This window comes from Cololabis saira, chromosome 4 (assembly GCF_033807715.1).
Source record: "Cololabis saira isolate AMF1-May2022 chromosome 4, fColSai1.1, whole genome shotgun sequence".
In the NCBI taxonomy this organism is placed as follows: domain Eukaryota; kingdom Metazoa; phylum Chordata; class Actinopteri; order Beloniformes; family Belonidae; genus Cololabis; species Cololabis saira.
The window spans coordinates 50515325-50534796 of record NC_084590.1 but is presented as its reverse complement, the minus strand read 5'-3'; the positions used below and the strand labels follow the sequence as shown (position 1 = coordinate 50534796).

The 19472-nt window shown below is 39.3% G+C and overlaps 1 protein-coding gene across 2 annotated transcripts in view; it reads right to left on the bottom strand.

Annotated features, from left to right (window-relative positions):
• Window positions 1-18477, bottom strand: part of col4a3 (collagen, type IV, alpha 3) — a 97554-nt gene extending 79077 nt beyond the window's left edge. For both annotated transcript variants that reach the window (XR_009782514.1, XM_061720046.1), the window contains exons 1-2: window positions 18271-18477; window positions 8180-8236 (exon numbers count right to left, since the gene is read on the bottom strand). Coding sequence is in view for 1 of the 2 variants with exons in the window: in XM_061720046.1 (XP_061576030.1) it covers window positions 8180-8236; window positions 18271-18345 (132 nt within the window). In the remaining variant the exon portion in view is untranslated. The remainder of the gene's footprint in view (window positions 1-8179; window positions 8237-18270) is intronic.
• Window positions 18478-19472: the final 995 nt, after the last annotated feature.

The window sequence follows — 19472 nt, the reverse complement described above, 5'->3', positions numbered from 1 at the left end:
CCTTTCACGCTCAGCGGAGAGGAACAGGCCTTTTCTTCTCAGAGAGACCTGGGTGGTCCCCGGCCGAGTCCCCGGCCCGCCGGCACCCACGGGTGCCGACAAAAGCCTGCAGGCTTCGCTGCAGACCAACGCAGAACTACCGGCCGTCGTCTGTCAGGGGAACAAAGAGTCCCGGCAGGAACAAAGACTCTCAGACGGGTTTAGAACCTGACGTCATCGAAACCGTAGAGCTGTCTCCAAAACAGTCATGGAAGAAACTCATTATACTGTATATCAAATCAAAATAGAATTTCAATGTCGTGTTGTCAGAGAGTGATTGGCTTTCCATGTGCAACATGCAGCAATCTGCAACTGGTTCAGAAGATATTAGATATTATATTATAATATTATAATATTATATAAGAGAGAATTCAGATGGAAAAATCTCATACACTTTTTTTATCACTCCACACATTAAGACTAAACCTCGTACCTAATTCTCCTGTTCCTTCTTTCCTCCTGCTCTCTCCTTCCTTCTCCCTTCCTTCTTTCTTTTCTCCATTCCTTCCTTCTTTCTCCCTTCCTTCCTTCCTTCCTTCTCCCTTCCTTCCTTCCTTCCTTCCTTCCTTCCTTCCTTCCTTCCTTCCTTTCTTCCTTTCTTCCTTCCTTCCTTCCTTCCTTCCTTCTCCCTTCCTTCCTTCCTTCCTTCCTTCCTTCCTTCCTTCCTTCCTTTCTTCCTTTCTTCCTTCCTTCCTTCCTTCCTTCCTTCTCCCTTCCTTCCTTCCTTCCTTCCTTCCTTCCTTCTCCCTTCCTTCCTTCCTTCCTTCCTTCCTTCCTTTCTTCCTTTCTTCCTTCCTTCCTTCCTTCCTTCCTTCTCCCTTCCTTCCTTCCTTCCTTCCTTCCTTCCTTCCTTCTCCCTTCCTTCCTTCCTTCCTTCCTTCCTTTCTTCCTTCCTTCCTTCCTTCCTTCTCCCTTCCTTCCTTCCTTCCTTCCTTCCTTCCTTCCTTCCTTCCTTCTCCCTTCCTTCCTTCCTTCCTTCCTTCCTTTCTTCCTTTCTTCCTTCCTTCCTTCCTTCCTTCCTTCCTTCCTTCCTTCTCCCTTCCTTCCTTCCTTCCTTCCTTCCTTCCTTCCTTCCTTTCTTCCTTCCTTCCTTCCTTCCTTCCTTCCTTCCTTCCTTCCTTCCTTCCTTCCTTCCTTCCTTCCTTCCTTCCTTCTCCCTTCCTTCCTTCCTTCCTTCCTTCCTTCCTTCCTTCCTTCCTTCCTTCCTTCCTTCCTTCCTTCTCCCTTCCTTCCTTCCTTCCTTCCTTCCTTCTCCCTTCCTTCCTTCCTTCCTTCCTTCCTTCCTTTCTTCCTTCCTTCCTTCCTCCCTTCCTTCCTTCCTTTCTTCCTTTCTTCCTTTCTTCCTTCCTTCCTTCCTTCCTTCCTTCTCCCTTCCTTCCTTCCTTCCTTCCTTCCTTCCTTCCTTCTCCCTTCCTTCCTTCCTTCCTTCCTTCCTTCCTTTCTTCCTTTCTTCCTTCCTTCCTTCCTTCCTTCCTTCTCCCTTCCTTCCTTCCTTCCTTCCTTCCTTCCTTCCTTCTCCCTTCCTTCCTTCCTTCCTTCCTTCCTTCCTTCCTTCCTTCCTTTCTTCCTTCCTTCCTTCCTTCCTTCTCCCTTCCTTCCTTCCTTCCTTCCTTCCTTCCTTCCTTCTCCCTTCCTTCCTTCCTTCCTTCCTTCCTTTCTTCCTTTCTTCCTTCCTTCCTTCCTTCCTTCCTTCCTTCCTTCTCCCTTCCTTCCTTCCTTCCTTCCTTCCTTCCTTCCTTCCTTCCTTTCTTCCTTCCTTCCTTCCTTCCTTCCTTCCTTCCTTTCTTCCTTCCTTCCTTCCTTCCTTCCTTCCTTCTCCCTTCCTTCCTTCCTTCCTTCCTTCCTTCCTTCCTTCCTTCCTTTCTTCCTTCCTTCCTTCCTTCCTTCTCCCTTCCTTCCTTCCTTCCTTCCTTCCTTCCTTCTTTCCATCCTCCTTCCTTGACCCTAGGAGCACGAGGGCTAAACAAACAACAACATCAGAATTGTTGGCGAGGGTGTGATCGTGTAGCAGCCAATCATTCTCATATCTTTTGTCCAAAAGACTGAGACAACGGCCAGATATTGTGGAAGAAATAGACGCTGTGGAAAAGTTGAGTTTTTGTTTGAGAATTAGAGGCAGGGACTTTGCTCCAAAGTGGCAAAAATGGTTTACATTTAAGGTCAAATCCCAGCCCTGCCTTTAAAGAAGAGAAAGAAAAGAATGGCAGAATATTACATCTCCCCCAGGAAGTTATGATGTTATAATTGTTATTATCATTCTTTATTTTTATTCACTTTTATTATTTTTTCTCTTTCCTTTCTGTGAAACTTGAAAAAGACAAAATGAAAAGTATATAAAAAAAAACCCGTCAGACCCAGGGGAGAAAATCCCATTTCATAGTTGGGGGGGACAATAAAAGTAAAACTTTAGAGAATAATCCCAGGGGGGCAAGGAATAAAAGTTGTAGCCTGTCTTTTATATATCATTCAATTGTGATCATTTAATTTGAGATTGACAGAAACTGCAACATTTGACTCAGAAAATCTGTTTTAAAGCCTTTGTAAACCTAAATCCACAAAGTCATTCTAACTATGTAATTTAAGATCTTATAAACTACTATTAAACATGTAAAAACAACAGTTAAATGAATCAGTATTTACATCTGATATTTACAAAATTCTGATCGTAAACTGAAACTAAAGAGGTGGCTAGCTCGCGGCTAACTAGCTCGCAGCTAACTCGTGGCTAACTCGCAAGCTAGCCGCCTCTTTAGCGAGCTCTGGAGCTAGTAAAGTAGCTCCTGTCCTCTCCGTCTGTGACTATCACTATTTGTAGATTTTAAACTTTCTTAAACTCCCTTAAACTCTCTTAAACTTTCTTAAACTCCCTTAAACTCCATTAAACTTTCTTAAACTCCCCTAAACTCTCTTAAACTCTCTTAAACTCCCTTAAACTCTTAAACTCTCTTAAACTCTCTTAAACTCCCTTAAACTCTTAAACTCTCTTAAACTCCCTTAAACTTTATTAAAACTCCCTTAAACTCCCTTAAACTCTCTTAAACTCCCTTAAACTTTATTAAAACTCCCTTAAACTCCCTTAAACTCTCTTAAACTCCCTTAAACTCCCTTTAACTCGCTTAAACTTTCTTAAACTCCCTTAAACTCCATTAAACTTTCTTAAACTCTCTTAAACTCTCTTAAACTCCATTAAACTTTCTTAAACTCCCTTAAACTCTCTTAAACTCCCTTAAACTTTATTAAAACTCCCTTAACCTCCCTTAAACTTTCTTAAACTCCCTTAAACTCCCTTAAACTTTCTTAAACTCCCTTAAACTCCATTAAACTTTCTTAAACTCCCTTAAACTCTCTTAAACTCCCTTAAACTTTATTAAAACTCCCTTAAACTCCCTTAAACTCTCTTAAACTCCCTTAAACTTTATTAAAACTCCCTTAAACTCCCTTAAACTTTATTAAAACTCTCTTAAACTCCCTTAAACTCTTAAACTCCCTTAAACTCCCTTAAACTCTCTTAAACTCTCTTAAACTCCCTTAAACTTTATTAAAACTCCCTTAAACTCCCCTAAACTCTCTTAAACTCTCTTAAACTCCCTTTAACTCGCTTAAACTTTCTTAAACTCCCTTAAACTCCATTAAACTTTCTTAAACTCTCTTAAACTCTCTTAAACTCCATTAAACTTTCTTAAACTCCCTTAAACTCCCTTAAACTCTCTTAAACTCCCTTAAACTTTATTAAAACTCCCTTAAACTCCCTTAAACTTTCTTAAACTCCCTTAAACTCCATTAAACTTTCTTAAACTCCCTTAAACTCTCTTAAACTCCCTTAAACTTTATTAAAACTCCCTTAAACTCCCTTAAACTCTCTTAAACTCCCTTAAACTTTATTAAAACTCCCTTAAACTCCCTTAAACTCTCTTAAACTCCCTTAAACTCCCTTAAACTTTATTAAAACTCTCTTAAACTCCCTTAAACTCTTAAACTCCCTTAAACTCCCTTAAACTTTATTAAAACTCTCTTAAACTCCCTTAAACTCTCTTAAACTCTCTTAAACTCCCTTAAACTCTCTTAAACTCCCTTAAACTTTATTAAAACTCCCTTAAACTCCCTTAAACTCCCTTAAACTCTTAAACTCCCTTAAACCCCCTTAAACTCCCTTAAACTCTCTTAAACTCCCTTAAACTCCCTTAAACTCCCTTAAACTCCCTTAAACTCTCTTAAACTCCCTTAAACTCCCTTAAACTCTTAAACTCCCTTAAACCCCCTTAAACTCCCTTAAACTCCCTTAAACTCTCTTAAACTCCCTTAAACTCCCTTAAACTCTCTTAAACTCCCTTAAACTCCTTTAAACTTTATTAAAACTCTCTTAAACTTTATTAAAACTCCCTTAAACTCCCTTAAACTTTCTTAAACTCCATTAAACTCCCTTAAACTCTCTTAAACTCCCTTAAATTATCTTAAACTCCCTTAAACCACCTTAAACTCCCTTAAACTCCCTGCAGTAACACCTATCCGCCACCAGAGGGCCACCGGCCCCCCTGGGGGATTTAACAGACCTGCAGTAACACAGATCCGCCACCAGAGGGATTTAACAGACCTGCAGTAACACCGATCCGCCACCAGAGGGCAGCAGCACCGCTGGACTCGAACCCTCAGCCACTGATGTCAATCTGCCCTATTTTGATTCTGTTCGACGGAGACCGAAATTACAAAAGCCGTCCTGCGAGTCGGAGCAGGCGAGCGTCACTATCGGAGTCCGACGGCATGTAAACATTTATATAACATCAAAAATGAGATCCTGAAGATGCAAAAAAATAAAAAAACAAAAGTGAATAAAGATAAAATCCAGTCTGGTTCCTGCAGGAGACAGACATCTCCCTCAGCTCTGCAGTTCAACGGTCGGAGGAGTTCAGCGCAGGGTTCACGCCACATCAGCAGTGATCAGACATTTATTCACCGCAGGAAAACATTCGTGACAGTTTCTGCCAGCGAGGGTCGGCCTGCTAATATCTGGGGACAATCATTGACTCTACCCTAAACTTTAAAGGGAACTGCAAAGCTGTGAGCAGGAACCAGCGGCTGTTCTGTTCCCGTTTCTACTTTTGTATCATGCTTTTGATGAAACTATAGCTGGGTATCCATTCAAATGTCAAGAATCGATTATCACCATTTGATTCAATTCGATTCAATTCGATATTGATTTGGGTTAGTGTTGCCTGGATTATATGACTGTAAAATAACTATTGAAATAATAATTTCACAATAATTATTGTGAAATAACTAAGAAATAAATAACTCAAATAGGCATTTCAATATCCATTTAAAGTGCAAAAAAAGAGAGAAATTGCAACAGTTCAAGCAGTAAACACATTATTTTATCTTGTCTGGTTTATTCTGTGACCAGACACAGCTGGACATGAAACACCCGGCATTTTTCAGGTATTTCATGACAAACCGTGTCCGATAACAGAGAAACCAAACAAGCTCTCGTAAATATAGATAATATGAACTTCATTGAACTAATATAACTAAACTATAACTAAATTTAAGCTGAAATGTCCAGCATTTTCTCTAAATAAAAGTTAATTTAGTGCAGGAGTTTTCAAAACTACTGGGACTACAGGGAATAAAGTTCACCAGGCAAAAATGTAATGTTGGGAAAAAAAAATAAAAATTATCAAAAAAATAAATAAAAAAAAATCGATCTTTGGACATACAAATCGATTTTTAGGAATTAATATTAGAATCGATTTAGAATCAGAAAATCGATTTTTTTCAACACAGGCCTAGTTGAAACCCCCCTAAACGTGCCCCAAAAGTCACCAAATGTTGCACCAAGCCCGGCCTGGCAAAAAATGTGATATTTAATGGTTTGCATTAATGGGCGTGGCCTAACGGCTCAACAGCGCCCCCTAGAAAACTTTGTGCCTCAAGCCCCACAATACGGTTTGACGTACATGAAAGAAAATCAGTACACACCTGTATCATGTCACAACTTAAAGAAAAGTCTCTTGGCGCCATGGCCGAAACCGAACAGGAAGTCAGCCATTTTGAATTAATCGTATAATTTTGCAATTTATAACTCCAGTCTCCAAACAAAAATTGAACCTAAGTGCAATTATAATACATTTAAAAGCCTCACGCTTAGTCTGAAATTTCCGAGCTGGAAATCAGAGAAGCCAGTTGTGTTAGTGGTAGTGTATCGGCCCCCTGCTGGTGCTTGTCTAGAGTTTCTGTCTGAATTTTCAGATTTCCTTTCTGGATTATTGATCAGTACAGATAAATTCATCATAGTGGGTGATTTTAATATTCATATGGATGTTGAAAGCGATAATCTTAAATTAGCCTTCGATTCTCTTCTAGAATCAATGGGTATCTCACAAAAAGTGGACGGGCCGACGCATTGTTTTGATCATACTCTCGATCTCGTTCTCACCTACGGTGTTGAAACTGATGGTCTGTTGGTGTCACCTGTAAACTCCCTTTTATTCGACCATTATTTAATAACGTTTGAATTGAATGTTGTTGATGTTGAAGTGCAAAATAGGAGGTATTATTTTAGCAGATGTTTGTCTGATGAAGTTATTGCTAAATTTAAGGAGGCCATTGCTCATTTTACGACAGTGGAAAATAGTGAAGCCTCTACTGAAGCAGTAGAGGCCAGTGACCTGGGTTCTACCTCTGATGTTGATGTTGATTTTCTTGCTAGTAACACTGCTGATTTGTTGCACTCAGCTTTAGATGAAGTTGCTCCTTTGAAAAGGAGGGTTTCTAGCCACAGGAGCTTAACTCCCTGGTATAATTCAGATATTCGCATGTTGAAACAAAACGTGCGTAAAATGGAAAGGAAGTGGCACTCTTGTAAGTCTGTAGACTCTTATCGTGACTCCACCGGATCCTGCAGCGTGGGAGTGAGAGGGGCAGGGTAACGGCCCGGTCAGGCGGGGGAGAGATTTGTCCCTCAAGACTTCTCTCCCTGGCCCTGCCCCTTCTCAACCTTTCCCCGACCCTGAACCCCAACCTGGGACTTGATGATTGGGCCGGAGCTTCGGGAGCTGCGTGCTGGCCTGCGGTCCCCACCCCTGGTCATCCTGCTGCTGCTTCCACCTGCCTGCTGTCCCCACCCCCGGTCATCCCGCTGCTGCTTCCACCTGCCTGCGGTCCCCATCCCCGGTCATCCCGTTGCTGCTTCCACCTGCCTGCTGTGCTGTTGCCGTCCCTGACCCCCAGTCTGGCCCTCGGCAGGAGGGTCCCCCCTTATGGTCCAGGTCCTGGTCCAGGTTTCTACCCCCTTATGATCCAGGTCCTGGTCCAGGTTTCTTCCCTCCTAAAGGGGAGTTTTTCTTGCCACTGTTTGGCTTAAGGTTTTTCTCCCACTAGGGGAGTTTTTACCTGCCATTGTTTATGTAATAATTGCTCGGGGGTTTATGTTTATGTTCATGTTCTGGATCTCTGGAAAGCGTCTGGAGACAACTTTTGTTGTATTAGACGCTATATAAATAAAATTGAATTGAATTGAAAATTGAATTCATTTTGGCGTAATTTATGCCATTCCTTCAGCAGTTAATACGGCCCGAACTGTAACGTGCACCCATGTGTGTTATACATCAAAATGTGCGTCTCCATCCTGCGACGACGCGCATTAATTTTCTCAGTCAAAGCGTTACCGTGGCGACGCTAGACACCAAAAAGCGCGCCCCCCCTTCATCTGATTGGTCCATATTTGATAGTTCCTACTTTCTGCCATAACTTTTGAACGGGTTGTGATAAAGACATGTGGGTGGTGTCATCGGACTCGGAATTGACTACTTGACCTTCATTAGCCTGAATTAGCACCGCCCATTCTTCTGATTGGTCAATATTTGATAGTCCCTATTTTCTGCCATAACTTTTGAATGGTTTGGTACAGAGAGTCGTGGGTGTTTCATCCACTAAATGTCCAGACCTGAAGAATCTACATCAAGTCATACAAACTTCCACTGCAGCCTGAACGTGCACAAGGGTGGAGGGACGTTCATCGCTGCTTGCAGCTTTAATTTTCATTTTTTTTGTCCTGTGTTAAATTAATGGCGGTAAAGATTGTCAGGCCCTCGGCCTTTGAGCTCTTGTTTCCTGGAACGATTAAACTACTGTGGATCTTTCTCACCTTCTGGCCCTTGACGCCGTCGCAGTGGCAGAGAGACTTCCCGCTGCAGTGGCACACCTGAAACCACAGGGGAGAAAACACGTCAATAACCTTCATCGAAGGTTCAGAACCTGGATAACCTGAAACCACAGGCAAGAAAACACGTCAATAACCGGTTCAGAACCCGGATAACCTGAAACCACAGGCAAGAAAACACGTCAATAACCGGTTCAGAACCCGGATAACCTGAAACCACAGGCAAGAAAACACGTCAAAAACCGGCTCAGAACCCGGATAACCTGAAACCACAGGCAAGAAAACACGTCAATAACCTTCACCGAAGGAACGTAGAAAGTTGCGGTCCTTCACGCACACATCGTCTGGCCTACACACTTTTCTGAGGTTTTGTCCGTTGGCGACACTCACTGGTGATGCAGTGAAGTGCAGATTATGAGGAAACGTGACGTCAATAATAAGTTCAGGACCACGTGAAGGACACGACAGTCCACACATCACCAGATAAGTTACACAAGAGTGGAGCTGCAACAATCTCACAATCAACCACATGATCTGAACAAACAACTAAAGGCAGGAGCCGTTTTTTGTCCAAAAACTTAAGTTCTGGTGTCGGTTCTTAAAATACAAACAAGAAAAGAAGAGTGTAATGATGCCCATAAACATTCACAAACCCGTAAGATCATAATAAAACCACAACTCTTCACAGAACGCAACACAAAGCAAAGAACAACAATACCCATAATGCAATGCAGCTGAAATCGGAAGAAATGCCCCTAAATAAAAAAAATGTTCCAGCCTCAACTGTGTCTCCAGCTCACACACTACAAAATTTCAAAATTTTAACAAGAATATTTGTCCTATTTCTAGTTAAAATGTCTCATTTTTAGTCAAAACAATCTCATTAAACTTAAAACAAGACTCATCACTGGAAAAAACAACAATTTTCACCTGTTTCAAGTAGATTTTCACTTAAAATAAGTAGAAAAATCTGCCAGTGGAACAAAATTTTTTGCTTGTAATGAGAAGATAAATCTCGTCCCACTGGCAGATTTTTCTACTTATTTCAAGTGAAAATTTACTTGAAACAGGTGAAAATAAAGTAATAATTTCACCCTATAATGTAATAATTTCACCTATAATGTAATAGTTTCACCGTATAATGTAATAATTTCACCCTATAATGTAATAATTTCCTATAATGTAATAATTTCACCCTATAATGTAATAATTTCACTGTATAATGTAATAGTTTCACCCTATAATGTAATAATTTCACCTATAATGTAATAATTTCACCTTATAATGTAATAATTTCACTGTATAATGTAATAGTTGCACCCTATAATGTAATAATTTCACCCTATAAAGTAATAATTTCACCCTATAATGTAATAGTTTCACCGTATAATGTAATAGTTTCACCCTATAATGTAATAATTTCACCCTATAATGTAATAATTTCACCTATAATGTAATAATTTCACCCTATAATGTAATAATTTCACCCTATAATTTAATAATTTCACCCTATAATGTAATAATTTCACCCTACAATGTAATAATTTCACCCTATAATGTAATAATTTCACCCTATAATGTAATAGTTGCACCCTATAATGTAATAATTTCACCCTATAAAGTAATAATTTCACCCTATAATGTAATAATTTCACCGTATAATGTAATAGTTTCACCCTATAATGTAATAATTTCACCTATAATGTAATAATTTCACCCTATAATTTAATAATTTCACCCTATAATGTAATAATTTCACCCTATAATTTAATAATTTCACCCTATAATGTAATAATTTCACCCTACAATGTAATAATTTCACCCTATAATGTAATAATTTCACCCTATAATGTAATAGTTGCACCCTATAATGTAATAATTTCACCCTATAAAGTAATAATTTCACCCTATAATGTAATAATTTCACCGTATAATGTAATAGTTTCACCCTATAATGTAATAATTTCACCTATAATGTAATAATTTCACCCTATAATTTAATAATTTCACCCTATAATGTAATAATTTCACCCTACAATGTAATAATTTCACCCTATAATGTAATAATTTCACCGTATAATGTAATAGTTGCACCCTATAATGTAATAATTTCACCCTATAAAGTAATAATTTCACCCTATAATGTAATAATTTCACTGTATAATGTAATAGTTTCACCCTATAATGTAATAATTTCACCTATAATGTAATAATTTCACCCTATAATGTAATAATTTCACCCTACAATGTAATAATTTCACCCTATAATGTAATAATTTCACCGTATAATGTAATAGTTGCACCCTATAATGTAATAATTTCACCCTATAAAGTAATAATTTCACCCTATAATGTAATAATTTCACCGTATAATGTAATAGTTTCACCCTATAATGTAATAATTTCACCTATAATGTAATAATTTCACCCTATAATGTAATAATTTCACTGTATAATGTAATAATTTCACTGTATAATGTAATAGTTGCACCCTATAATGTAATAATTTCACCTATAATGTAATAATTTCACCCTATAATTTAATAATTTCACCCTATAATGTAATAATTTCACCCTACAATGTAATAATTTCACCCTATAATGTAATAATTTCCTTTAATGTAATAATTTCCTGAAAATGTAATAATTTCCTGAAAATGTAATAATTTCCTGAAAATGTAATAACGCCTGAAAATGTAATAACATTTGTGGATTCACGTTGAAATCCACGTACTCTTTGTACATGAGGCCCCAGGTCCTGGTCCCGGTCCCGGTCCTGGTCCTGGTCCCGGTCCTGGTCCCGGACTGAGCCCGGCAACCCGGGGCCGCCGTTCCTCCTCCGAGCAAGTTTCCTCTTGACGCGTTTGTATCTCCAGACATCTCTGAGGGCTAAACCCAAACACGCTCTCTGTTGTGCAGGTGAAACTGTGTTCTTCCTGCGATGCTGGAGATTAGCTCCCGTTCTGTCTCTGTTCTGTCTCCGTCCCGGACGCGTACCCACCGCTTCAGGGGGTCGCGCCCCGACACGTCCCGCCGCAGGGGATTGTGGGTAAACTCCACCACTTTATTGTCGTCTGAGTTCAGATCTTCACAGAGACGGCAGACGCTTTTGTGTCTGACGGCGTATCTGGTTTGTTTTTACCCCCATGACGACGACGAGGTTGTGATTCACGTTATCAGCTCGGCTGTGACGCTTTCATGGCCGTTCTGCTCTGCAAACGTATCAAAGGGCCCGAGGTCGGGACCCCGAACGACCTGGAACACACGCTCGGATCAGCCGAGCAGACATTCCTCCCCGTCAGAGACGCACCGCCACAAAGGAACCGGTTCCTGGGACTCAGACCGCTGGAGACCTGGAATAAACCTGCAATAAACCTGGAATAAACCTGGAATAAGCCTGGAATAAACCTGGAATAAACCCCGCTGTGATGTCACTCTCTTGCACCAACAAACCCACTTTCCATTCAAAACAATACACTAGAGCAGCAGTCGGCAACCCAAAATGTTTTAGAGCCATATTGGACCAAAAACACAAAAAACAAATATGTCTGGAGTCTTGTATCAGCCTTAGAATGAAGGCAAATGGCGAAAGGCAGAATGTCGAGAAAAAAGTAGAAATTTCGAGAAAAAAGTCAAAATGTCGAATAAAAAGTCAAAATGTCGAGGAAAAAGTCAAAATGTCAAGATTAATGTTGAAGTACAATGTTGAGAAAAAAGTCGAAATTTTGAGAAAAAAGTCAAAATTTTGAGGAAAAAAGTCGAAATGTTGAGAAAAAAGTCAAAATTTTGAGGAAAAAAGTCGAAATGTTGAGAAAAAAGTCAAAATTTTGAGGAAAAAAGTCGAAATGTTGAGAAAAAAGTCAAAATTTTGAGGAAAAAAGTCGAAATGTTGAGAAAAAAGTCAAAATTTTGAGAAAAAAGTCAAAATTTTGAGGAAAAAAGTCGAAATGTTGAGAAAAAAGTCGAAATGTCGAGATTAAAAAGGAAAGGAAAAATGATTGGTTTAAGTTTCAGTTGAAACAATATCTTTTAAGATTTAATGAATGATGATTTGTCATTTAGAAGGAACAAAGTGAAGGTTGAATAGAATTACAGGTAGTGTAAACCCTATCACAATAAAGGTGAAAAGTGGTCAAATAATTCTAGATAAGGTCATTCCAGGCAGGTATTGGTTATAAAGGTGTTTTATTTGATTTCATTTCTATGTATTTTGTCTGAGAATGATGTTGATTTAGTTGTATCCTCTGTATGGATTGCGATTAAGGGAGTTGTGTCTATTATTGTTTTGTTTTGTTATGTATAATGTGTGTCTGTTATGTATTAAGTGTTAAATTGTGTGTGTATGTTGGACCCCAGGAAGAATAGCTAATGCTGTGGCTAATGCTAATGGGGATCCTAAATAAAACAAACAAACAAACAAAGAATTAAAATGCAAGATATAGTTAATCTGAACAGTACTGTAATAATATATAAGGCTTATAACAATTTAGTTCCGGGCTGCAGGAACTGTTCAAGCCAAGAGAGGAAAACATAAGCTCAGGGGAACAGCAATGTTTGAGACAACAGCAATAAGAACAAACACAAAGAGCAGATGTTTATCCGTTTTAGGAGTAAAACTGTGGAACTCATTAGACAACGACCTTAAATTAGCAAACTCAATAGAAGCATATAAGTCAGGAATCAGCAGGAGAGACCACGTCTCTCCAGTGTTAGCGTCGCTCCATTGGCTACCTGTAAAATTCAGAATCCAATTTAAAATTGTATTACTTGCATATAAAGCCCAAAACGGCTTAGCTCTGCATTATTTACAAGACCTGATAGTGCCTTATGTTCCTGGCAGAGCTCTCTGTTCTCAGAGTGCAGGTTTACTTGTAGTTCCTAGAGTATCTAAATGTAGATTTGGAGGGCGGGCGTTCTGCTATCAGGCACCATTACTATGGAACCAACTTCCAAACTGGGTTAAGGAGGCTGACACCACCTCCACCTTTAAAACTAAACTTAAAACATTTCTGTTTAGTAAAGCCTATAGTTAGTGTTTAGTAAACCTCTAGCTGGTGTTGGTAAATCTCTAGGTAGTGTAAACTCTAGTGTGTTAGAGTCAGTAGTCATAGTTGCAGCTATAGAACAAGACTATAATAGTTAGTCTCAAATATAGCTTCGCGGTAGATATGCTGCTATAGGCTTATGCTGCAGGGGGGCACCGACATGATCCACTGGGCGGTGCCTCTCACCCTTCTTCTCCTCTCCTCTTCCCTTCCTCTCTTCTCCATTTCCATTTTTATTTATTATAAATATCTCATAGATATCGTTTTTGTCCATCGTTCCTGTAGTTTCTTGTGCCGGCCCCCTTTTTTCTCTTTTGTGCATGTTTGCAGGCCGGAGCCTCAGGAGCTGCGTTCTGGCCTGCGGTCCCGGTCCCCCCCCCCCCATCCCCGGTCATCCTGCTGCTGCTTCCACCTGCCTGTGGTGCCACCCCCCCCCCCCTTATGTTTTGGTCTGTGGAAAGCGTCTAGAGACAACATCTGTTGTATTACACGCTATACGAATAAAATTGAATTGAATTGAATTGAATTGAATTGAATTGAATTGAATTGAATTGAATTGAATACCAAACATGTTGTAGCTAGCATGTTGCAGCTAGCACAGACGACGCTCCTAGTTGGAGCAGGCGGCTCGACAAGATGCCAGGGTTCGGAGCCAAAATGAGTAAGTCCACGACTGACAAATTAACAATCTAACTGGAGAAATGGATTGCAGTGTGAGTGTCGGCCGCTCTCGTTGGTAGAAGATCAGGGGCGAGAAGCGTCGCTACAGATAGCGTCGGCTGATCCAACGTATGAACTGCCATGCAGAAAAAAAACTTCAAACCACATTAATCAGCTTGTGTCAATTCAATGTCGATTCATATACCAAAATCCATTTAAATAGAAAAATGTTGCTTCTCGTGTCAAATATTGATATGCGAATCAATTGCGATTAATTCTTTACAAAGCCTCTAATTAATTAGATGAATTTTTTAATCGACTCCCACCACTATAATTAATATAACTTTTATATTCTTTGTTATTAAATCTGTCTTAGTTCTGCGGTCGCTACCGCGCCAAGCGCTACGTAGCTAAAGCAGTGACAGCTAGCTGTGGCTGGCGCCAATAAAATTATCATTACATATTTGATCAATTTTATTATTATATAATTATGAATAATTTTGTAGTTTTACACAATTTCCCCTGATGAGACTCTAGTGGTCTGTAGAGGACCTGCAGGTCTGGATCTGGACCCTAGTGGTCTGTAGAGGACCTGCAGGTCTGGATCTGGACCCTAGTGGTCTGTAGAGGACCTGCAGGTCTGGATCTGGACCCTAGTGGTCTGTAGAGGACCTGCAGGTCTGGATCTGGACCCTAGTGGTCTGTAGAGGACCTGCAGGTCTGGATCTGGACCCTAGTAGTCTGTAGAGGACCTGCAGGTCTGGATCTGGACCCTAGTGGTCTGTAGAGGACCTGCAGGTCTGGATCTGGACCCTAGTGGTCTGTAGAGGACCTGCAGGTCTGGATCTGGACCCTAGTGGTCTGTAGAGGACCTGCAGGTCTGGATCTGGACCCTAGTGGTCTGTAGAGGACCTGCAGGTCTGGATCTGGATCTGGACCTGCAGGTTTGACTTCAATCAGAAAGTTGTGAGGAAAAAATCCAACATGTTTAAAATGCAGGTCAAAGTCAAGTCCCCATAAGGGATGAAAGTGAGAGTGTGTGTGTGTGTGTGTGTGTGTGTGTGTGTGTGTGTGTGTGTGTGTGTGTGTGTGTGTGTGTGTGTGTGTGTGTGTGTGTGTGTGTGTGTGTGTGTGTGTGTGTGTGTGTGTGTGTGTGTGTAGGAGGATCAGTAATAACAACAGAAAGCAGACGAGCTAAAACAACAGAACCGCGTCCGTCCGTCCGTCCGTCAGAGTTCCAACTTTCAGACAGACCAGGTTTTATTTCCTGTCCAACATTCTTCTCTGGATTCTTTTATTTCCGTAGTTCAGGTGGATCTGCTGGAGACGGGGGGGCGTTGTTTTTCTGGCACCTGCACCTCAAAAACCCTCTCAGATTAAAGGTTGGACTCAGTTTTCCTGGTTTAACCAGAACCTGCTGGTGACAGGAAGTACCGGCAGAATCTCCCACCTCCGTGTAGCTCCTATAATGTAATAATTTACCCCTATAATGTAATAATTTACCCCTATAATGTAATAGTTTCACCCAATAATGTAATAATTTACCCCTATACTGTAATAAATTCCTATAATGTAATAATTTCACCCTATAATGTAATAATTTCACCCTATACTGTAATAAATTCCTATAATGTAATAATTTCACCCTATAATGTAATAATTTCCTATAATGTAATAAATTCATATAATGTAATATTTTCACCCTATACTGTAATAATTTCCTATAATGTAATAATTTCACCCTATAAAGTAATAACTTTACCCTATAAAGTATTAATTTCACCCTGTAATGTAATGATTTCACCCTATAATGTAATAATTTCACCCTATAATGTTATAATTTCCTATAATGTAATAATTTCACCCTATAATGTAATAACTTTCTATAATGTAATAATTTCACCCTATAATGTAATAATTTCCTATAATGTAATCATTTCACCCTAAAAAGTAATAACTCCACCCTATAATGTAATCATTTCCTATAATAATTTCACCCTATAATGTAATACTTTCCTATAATGTAATAATTTCATTCTATAATGTAATAATTTCACCCTATAATGTGATAATTTCACCCTATAATGTAATAATTTCCTATAATGTAATAATTTCACCCTATAATGTGATAATTTCACCCTATAATGTAATAATTTCCTCTATTTAAAAATGTCATCCTATAAAGTAATAATTTCACCCTATCATGTAATAATTTCACCCTTTAATGTAATATTTTCACCCAATAATGTAATAAATTCCTATAATGTAATTATTTCACCCTATAATGTAATAATTTCACCCTATACTGTAATAAATTCCTATAATGTAATAATTTCACCCTATAATGTAATAATTTCACCCTATAATGTAATAATTTCCTATAATGTAATAATCTCACCCTATAATGTAACTTTTTCACCCTATAATGTAAATATTTCCTATAATGTAATAATTTCACCTTATAATGTGATAATTTCAACCTATAGTGTAATAATTTCCTATAATGTAATCATTTCACCCTATAAAGTAATAATTTCACCCTATAATGTAATAATTTCCTATAATGTAATAATTTCACCCTATAATGTGCTAATTTCACCCTATAACGTAATAATTTCCCCCTATAATGTAATAACTTCACCCTTTAATGTAATAATTTCACCCTATAATGTAATAAATTACTATAATGTAATAATTTCACCCTATACTGTAATAAATTCATATAATGTAATAATTTCACCCTATAATGTAATAATTTCATCCTATAATGTAATAAATTCCTATAATGTAATAATTTCCTGATAATGTAATAACGCCTGAAAATGTAATAAAATTTGCACTTAAATCAATCAAAAATGTAATAAAATCCAAAGATGTAATAACTTCACCAATAATGTAATAAAATATCCTGACTGATATTGTAATAACATTTTTACCGAACCGCGAACCATATTGCTATGCTAGTGCTAGCTCAACTAGCCTCAGTAAAACTTTTCGATTAGCGAGGTTTATTGAATTAAGTTATTTTTACAAATCTGATGTTTACTTCATCAATTAAATCAGTTTACGTTTAATTTGAAGTAATATTTTATTTTGTGCCATCGGAGAAAACGACCTGCTGTAACCTTGAACTCCCATCATGCCACACGGCGACTGCTCGTCGCTTCGCGGCTCAACGTCTCGTGACCATATTGCTATGCTAGTGCTAGCTCACCTAGCCTCAACTTTGCAATTAGCGACGTTTCTTTTGCTAACGCAACTTGAATTAAGTTATTTTTACAAATCAACTGTTTACTTCTTCAAATAAAATAAGAACTCCCATCATGCCACACGGCCACTACGTCTCGCAAACACATTGCTATGCTAGTGCTAGCTCAACTAGCCTCAGTAAAACTTGTCGATTAGCGGGGTTTATTTAGCTCGCTCGCAAATGTGTATTTTCCTCTTACAGAGAACAAAGTTGCGTTTTTTTTTTACGTTACGAGTTAAATTAAATTTGAGGGAATAATATTTCCGGATGACGCGTCTCATGCGGCTCCGCCCAGTCACAAGTTAACTCCGCCCCCTAACTGCCTCCAATAACTATGATAATAAAGTCTTAGTGGGTTTTTCTTACACTTTTCCTGTATTTTTGAAGTTAAATATTTAAATAATGATGTCACATACGTCTGTCCATCTGTTTCCATGGTAACACTAATGAAACACTTATGTCTGCGCGCACAGACACAAATACACACACCTTTATCGTACAATCACTAGAACTCTGAGTGGAAGTTCTGGACTGGTTTCTCTCAGGGGCGCCACCAGGGGGGGGGGCAGGGGTGGCCACGGCCCCCCAGGCAGGGGCGCCACCAGGGGGGGGGGGGGGTTGGGGTGGCCAAGGAGCCCCCTACTAATTTACTGGCCCCCCCACTGGCCTCCATAAAAAAACAAAACAAAAGAACACGTAGATTCTATCGTCAGTTATGCGTTTCATCCCAAATCATTTGGGCCAAATGCATATCAGTAGGCGTTCCTTTAAGTATTTCTGAGCCTATTCATAAAAAATTAAAATATATAAATATATAAATATATTTAAAAAAAATAAAATATATATATATATATATATATATATATATATATATATATATATATATATATATATATATATATATATATATATATATATATATATATATATGCCATAGGTTTTTACCAACATGACAAGTTATTGCAGACTCGTGGTCCATACAAAGACAAACTTTACATACATGCAATTACATAGAACAAAATACATACGAAAAAAAAAAAAAAAAAAAAGTTAGAAAGTAAAAAAAATAAATTTAAATTAAGCTAAAAAAAAAGTATTAGTGAGTCTGTTAACTAACTCACCCTCTCGGCGTGTCCCGGGACTCCCAGACAGATAAGTAACATTAGAATCCCCGCTGGGACCCGGCGGGGCTCCATGCTGCGGGGTCAGGACCTGGACCTGGACCTGGACCTGGACCTGGACCTGGACTCTGATCAGACTGGGCTCGGTTCGGTCCTCAGGCTCCGCGGGAGGTGATTATTATCCTGACCCGGTCCGCTGGACGCGCCGTGCGGGATGGAGAGTGGAGGAATCAAACCCGCAGCATCCACAGCAGCAGCTTCGGTGACGCTCTTCACAATAAGAGCCCGAGGAAGGCAGAAATTCAAGGATCTCAAATTACACCGAAAATGTGACAAAATGTGAGGGAGGATGGATGGATGATGGATGGATGGATGGATGGATGATGGATGGATGGATGGATGGATGGATGGATGGATGGATGGATGGATGGATGGATGGATGATGGATGGATGGATGGATGGATGATGGATGGATGGATGGATGATGGATGGATGGATGGATGGATGGATGATGGATGGATGATGGATGATGGATGGATGATGGATGATGGATGATGGATGGATGGATGATGGATGGATGATGGATGGATGGATGATGGATGGATGATGGATGGATGATGGATGGATGGATGGATGATGGATGGATGATGGATGGATGGATGATGGATGGATGGATGGATGGATGGATGATGGATGGATGGATGATGGATGGATGGATGGATGGATGATGGATGAATGGATGGATGATGGATGGATGGATGGATGGATGGATGGATGGATGGATGGATGATGGATGAATGGATGGATGATGGATGGATGGATGGATGGATGGATGGATGGATGGATGGATGGATGGATGATGGATGGATGGATGGATGGATGATGGATGGATGATGGATGGATGGATGGATGATGGATGGATGGATGGATGATGGATGGATAATGGATGAATGGATGGATGATGGATGAATGGATGATGGATGAATGATGGATGATGGATGGATGAATGGATGATGGATGGATGAATGATGAATGGATGGATGGATGGATGAATGGGTGAATGGATGATGGATGGATAAATGGGTGGATGGATGATGGATGGATGGATGGATGGATGGATGGATGATGGATGGATGGATGATGGATGGATGAATGATGGATGGATGATGGATGGATGATGGATGGATGGATGAATGGGTGAA